This window comes from Acomys minous, assembly GCF_964271855.1.
Source record: "Acomys minous genome assembly, chromosome: 20".
Classification (NCBI taxonomy): domain Eukaryota; kingdom Metazoa; phylum Chordata; class Mammalia; order Rodentia; family Muridae; genus Acomys; species Acomys minous.
In genome coordinates this window covers 17572688-17578863 of record NC_140502.1, presented here as the reverse complement: position 1 = coordinate 17578863, position 6176 = coordinate 17572688, and the positions used below count along the sequence as shown (strand labels likewise).

Below are 6176 nucleotides of genomic sequence, written 5' to 3'. Positions count from 1 at the left end.
GGATCTTGCACTTGGAAGAGCAATAACAGTAGCTCTGACTCTCCAAGGCCCTTGAGGGTTGTTGGTTGTCCCAGCCGTGGCAGACCCTGTGACGACTCACAGGATGACGTGAGGACTAAGACCACAGGTCTCCCACCCAAGTACAAACCAGGCCCGACTCTGCTTAGCTTCCTCCTATCAGACAAGATCAGCACACCTTTAATCCCAGCGCTCGGGAGGCAGAGGCAGGCGGATCTCTGTGAGTTCAAGGCCAGCCTGGTCTACAGAGCAAGTTCCAGTACAGGCTGGGCTACACAGAGAAACCCTGCCAAGAAAAACAAAACAAAATATATATATATATATATATATATATATATATATATTTATTTATTTATTTTTGAGACAGAGTCTCACTAAGGAACTCTGCCTGGCTTTGATCTCATAGAGTTCCCCCAGCTGCTACCTTTGAAGTATTGAGATTAAAGATTGAGATACTGAAAAAACCCAAACCAAAACAAAACAAAAACAACAACAACAACAACAACAAAAGATTGAGATACTGAGCCGGGCGTCGTGGCACACGCCTGTAATCCCAGCACTTGGGAGGCAGAGTCAGAGGGATCGCTGTGAGTTCGAGGCCAGCCTGGTCTGCAAATCGAGTCCAGGACAAGCAAGGCTACACAGAGAAACCCTGTCTTGAAAAAAAAAAAAACCAAAACAAAACAAAAAGAAAAAAAAAAGATTGAGATAGTGTCTCCTTTAGTATTACAGTCTAGCCTGGAATTAGAAACAATCCTCCTGCCTCAGCATCTAGAACACTAGAGTTACAGATATGAGAAACCATGCTAGGATACATACAACCTTGTGTGTGTGTGTGTGTGTGTGCGTGCGTGCGTGTATCTGTCTCTATGTCTGCCTCTGTCTCTGTCTCTGTATGTGTGTCTCTTTCCTGTCTCTCTATGTATCTATCCCTATCTCTGTGAGTGTCCATATGGGTGCTGGGATCCTGCTGAGCCATTTCTTCAGCCCTTGAGTGTTAATGCATTCGTCAAGTTTGCTGTTGGTGGTTTATTTATTTGTTTGTTTGTTTCTTGCTTTTTATTTTTATTTTTTACATTTACTCATTTTTTTTATGTGTACGGGTGTTTTTCTCACATGTGTGTGTGCCACCGTGTGTGTGTGCCTGGTGCCCTAGGAGTTCAGAAGAGGCCACTGGATCCCTTGGAACTGGAACTATGCCAGCTGTGAGTTGTCATGTGGCCACCGAGAATCAACCCAGGTCCCTCTGCAAGAATAAGTAGCCTCCCCCCCCCCAACGACCCAAGAAAGAGTTTCTCTTGTAGTCATGCCTGTCCTCTACTCACTTTGTGAACCAGGCTGGCCTTGAACTCACAGGGATCCGCCTGCCTCTGCCTCCCGAGTGCTGGGACTAAAGGCGTGCGCCTGGCTAAGAGTAAGTAGTCTTAACCACTGAACCATCTCTCCTAGCCCTGTATCAGCTACTTTGCTATGATAAAACACCGTGACCAGGCTCCTGAGCTACTAAACAACTTTCCATGCCCCGCCAGCCCTCCCCCAACCCCGACTTTAAAGCACAGAGCCTTAACTTGGCAACTGTTTGGATGTTCCCTCTCTTTGTCTCTCTCTCTCTGTTTTTTTTTTTCCTTCAAGACAGGGTTTCTCTGTGTAGCCTTGGCTGTCCTAACTTGCTTTGTAGACCAGGCCACCGTCAAACCCACAGCCATCATCCCTCTGCCTCTGCCTCCCGAGTGCTGGGATTAAAGGCGTGCACCACCACACCCGGGCGGCTTTCTTTCTTTCTTTTTTTTAAAGATTTATTTTTAGCCGGGCACCGTGGCACATGCCTTTAATCCCAGCACTTGGGAGGCAGAGGCAGGCAGATCGCTGTGAGTTGGAGGCCAGCCTGGTCTACAAAGTGAGTCTAGGATAGCCAAGGCTACACAGAGAAACTCTAGTTCACAAAAACAAAAATAAGGGGGCTGGAGAGATGGCTCAGTGGTTAAGAGCAATGCCTGCTCTTCCAAAAGGTCCTGAGTTCAATTCCCAGCACCCACATGGCAGCTCACACCTGTCTGTAATTCCAAGATCTGACACCCTCACACCAATGCACATAAATTAAAACTAAATAAAAATATTTTTAAAAAACCAAAAATAAATAAATGAATAAAAATATATATATATATATATTTTTATTTATACAGCATTTGCCAGCATGTGTGCCTTCATGCCAGAAGAGGGCATCAGATCATATTGTAGATGGTTGTGAGCCACCATGTGGTTGCTGGGAATTGAACTCAGGACCTATGGAAGAACAGACAGTGCTCTTAACCTCTGAGCCATCTCTCTAGCTCCTTTTTTTTTTTTTTAAGATTTATTTATTTATTTATTTATTATGTATACAGTGCTCTGCCTGCATGTACACCTACAGGACAGAAGAGGGCATCAGATCACATTATAGATGGTTGTGAGCCACCATGTGGTTGCTGGGAATTGAACTCAGGACCTCTGGAAGAGCAGCCAGTGCTCTTAACTGCTCAGCCACCTCTCCAGCCCTCTCTCTTGTTTTTTTGAGACAGGGTTTCTCTGTGTAGCCTTGGCTGTCCTAGACTCACTTTGTAGACCAGGCTGGCCTCAAACTCACAGCGATCTGCCTGCCTCTGCCTCCCGAGTGCTGGGATTAAAGGTGTGTGCCACCATGCCTGGCTCTTATTTTGTTTTTTTAAGACAAGGTTTCTTTGTTTGTTTTTTGTTTTTTCAAAACAGGGTTTCTCTGCGTAGCCTTGGTTGTCCTGGACTCGCATTGTAGACCAGGCTGGTCTTGAACTCACAGAGATCCATCTGCCTCTGCCTCCCAAGCACTGGGACTAAAGGTGTGCACCACTACCACCCAGCAAGACAAGGTTTCTTTATGCAGCCCTGATTGTCCTGGAGCTCACTCTATAGACAAAATTGGCCTTGAACTCAGAAATCCATCTGCCTCTGCTTGAGGAGTGCTGGGATTAAAGGCATGTTTTGTTTTGTTTTATTTTATTTTATTTTATTTTATTTTTGAGACAGGGCCTCTCTATGTAGTCCTGGCTCTCCTAGAACTTGCTTTGCAAACCAGGCTGGCCTGCTTGCCCCTGCCGGGGTTTAAAAGTGTGTGTCACTATGCCCAGCACATATATTACTTGTTTTATTTGTAGGGCATTCTGAGACACAGTCTTGCTATGTAGTAAGGCTGGCCTCAAACCCAAAATGGTACCTTCGCCACATCAGCTTCCCAAGTGTGAGCCTTGTCGTGTATATGTTAGTGTGACATAAATGTGTGGAGGTGAAAGATCAACCTTGGATGTTGCTTCTCAGGCAGTGTCTATTCTATTTATTTTTAATTATTATTATTATTTATGTGCATTGGTGTTTGCTTGGGTATTTATCTGTGTGAGGGTGTCGGATGTCTCGGAACTGGAGTTACAGACAGTTGTGAGCTGCCATGTGGGTGCTAGGAATTGAACCCAGGTCCTCTGGAAGAGCAGCCAGTGAGTGCTTTGAACCGCTGAGCCATCTCTCCAGCCCCTCAACTATTCATGATTAAGGTGGCGGTAGTGGGGCCTGGAATGATGGCTCAATGGTGAAGATTACTCCTTGTTCTTCCAGAGGATCTGGGTTCAAATCCTAGCACCCACCTCACATGGGGGCTTACAACTGTTTGTAACTGCAGCTCGATTCAACACTCTCTTCTGATCTCTTTGGACCCTGACAGACAAAACACACACATATAACATTTTAAAAATTGTGTGTGTGTGTGTGTGTGTGTGTGTGTGTGTGTAAAGGAGAGAGAGAGAGAGAGAGAGAGAGAGAGAGAGAGAGAGAGAGAGAGAGAGAGAGATCTTGCTTTGTAGGCTAGGCTGGCCTCGAACTCACAGAGATCTTCTACCTCTGCCTCCCAGAGTGCTGGGATTACTGGTGTGGGCCACTGTGCCCAGCTTTCCGAGTCAGCTCTATTCATCCACTTTTATGCAGGTTCCAGGGATGGAACGTAAGTTACCATGCTTGCATAGCAAGTGCCTTTACCCAGTGAGCCATCCGGCCAGCACCCACCTTGGTTTTTGATGCAGGATCTTTTATTGGGACACCAGCTTGCTGGTTAGACTAGTCCGGCTGGTAATCAAGGCCAAGGGATCCTTCTGTCTCTTCCCCATTTGTGACCATCAATCAATGGCCTGTTGGTTAAGAGACAGAATCTAGACTTCACTTTAGGCCTGTCCTCAAGGTCACCCCAGTTACTGTAAAAACTGTTCCAGGGTCCCATGCTAGAGCAAACTGTGGCTCCTAACCATTGCCCTGCCTCTGTCTGTAGGCTGCTGGCACTGAAGTGGGTCACACAGTGGGGAAAAAAAATGGGCTGGAGAGATGGCTCAGTGGTTAGGAACACTATCTGTTCTTCCAAAGGGCCAGGGTTCAATTCCCAGCACCCACATGATAGCTCACAACTGTCTGTAATTCAAGTTCCAAGGGATCTGACACCCTCACACCAATGTTCATGAAATAAAAATAAATTAATTAATTAATTAAAAAAAGGAAAAGAACCGCCTTAGCCCTGAGCCAATCAGGGGAGAGCAGGAAAGTACCTAACCTCCCCAGATGTTAAGCATTTTTGAGGTCAGTCTCGACCAATCCCCTAGTACCAACCCAACCTTGCTAAATGTTAACCAAACCTCTAACTGCCCAACTGGAAACTGTTCTTTGTCAGAACCACGATAAAACCCCTGCCTAATGGTGGTTGGGGCTCTCCTACTGATCCACTGAGGTTTGAGTGCCCTCGGGCTTAAGCTTTAATAAAGACCCCCTGGGTTTTGCATACAGTTTTCAGGTTCCTGGTGGTCTCTGGGGAGCTATCGATCTGGGCATCACAAATCTCACTCGTAGCAATTTTCTGCCTCAGCCTCCTGAATGTTGGGATTACAGGGATGAGCTCCTAAAACCAGGTGTGCGTTTGTTTACTAACAGGATCTCATGTAACCCCGGCTGGCCTTTAACTTTTGATTCCTTTCGCTTCTTTTCGTCCAAAAAGCTGCGATCACGGCCAAGGCCCGTCCTGCCCAGTTTGATTACTGCATCTCACATAAGGATTTGAGGATCTACACGTTTTGGAGTCGTGAAAGGGGGAAGGGCCTCCCTCTCGTCTTTTCTTTTTTTTTTTTAATATTTATTTATTTATTTATTTATTTTGGTTTTTCGAGACAGAGTTTCTCTGTAGCCTTGGCTGTCCTGGACTCACTTTGTAGACCAGGCTGGCCTCGAACTCACAACCATCCACCAGCCTCTGCCTCCCGAGTGCTGGGATTACAGCCATGTGCCACCACACCCGGCTCCTCCCGCCTTTTCCATCCACCTCCATTCCCTCCAGGGAGAATGTTTTATTTTATTTTTTTTAGGTTTTTGTTCAAAGAGGTGGTGACTCAGATCCATGAGGGCAGGTCGGTTATTTTAAAGTATTCACTTTATTTCTCCACACCATCGACGCTGGAAAATACCCGTGAGAGCTCGAGCAAGACAAGAACAGCTTCGTAAACGACCTCATGGACATCCTCGCCCAGCCAAAACGCCCGCCACTTTTTTTTTTTTCCCCTCCTTTTCCCCTCCCCAGGATTGATTGGCGTCTCTCCCATGTGATCTGAAGCAGCCAGCGGCTCTGGGCGTCTCGGGAAATCCACGTGGTGCCCCAGCTGGGCACAGAGGCGGCACTGCGCAGGCGCGCTTCCCGGCGCAGGCGCAGACGCGGCCCCGGCGCACGGCTCCGCGGGCGGTTGGAGAGAGCGGGAGCGGGCGAGGTAAAAGCCGGCGCCATGGTGGAGAAGGAGGAGGTCGGCGGCGGAGGCGGCGGCGGCGGCATCAGCGAGGAGGAGGCGGCGCAGTATGACCGACAGATCCGTCTGTGGGGACTGGAGGCCCAGAAGCGGTGAGGGGCGTTGCGGGCCGGGGCCGGCGTGTGCGCCCTGAGGGAGCGGGCGGGGCTCGTCTGCGGAGCCGAGTCTGGATTGATGGACCAGGGTTCCCTAAAAGTGCCTCGGAGTGGACGAATGGAGGATGTTTTCTGGAAAGTGTGGGGAGTTGGAGCCCCTCAGGCGTAGCGCGAGTGTCTGCGGAGGAGGCGGGGGAGAGGGAGGATTCGAACTCGAGGCTCGCCCCCCCCC

At 48.3% G+C, this 6176-nt stretch overlaps 1 protein-coding gene across 3 annotated transcripts in view; it reads left to right on the top strand.

The window, feature by feature from the left end:
• Window positions 1-5737: 5737 nt before the first annotated feature.
• The window catches only part of SAE1 (SUMO1 activating enzyme subunit 1), a 48929-nt gene continuing 48490 nt past the window's right edge, over window positions 5738-6176 (top strand). Inside the window, exon 1 of one of the 3 annotated variants that reach the window (XM_084771010.1) lies at window positions 5738-5941. In XM_084771010.1, coding sequence (XP_084627136.1) covers window positions 5829-5941 — 113 coding nt within the window. In that variant the 5' untranslated portion in view covers window positions 5738-5828. The remainder of the gene's footprint in view (window positions 5942-6176) is intronic. The other 2 variants (XM_084771009.1, XM_084771008.1) reach the window with 2 other exon arrangements.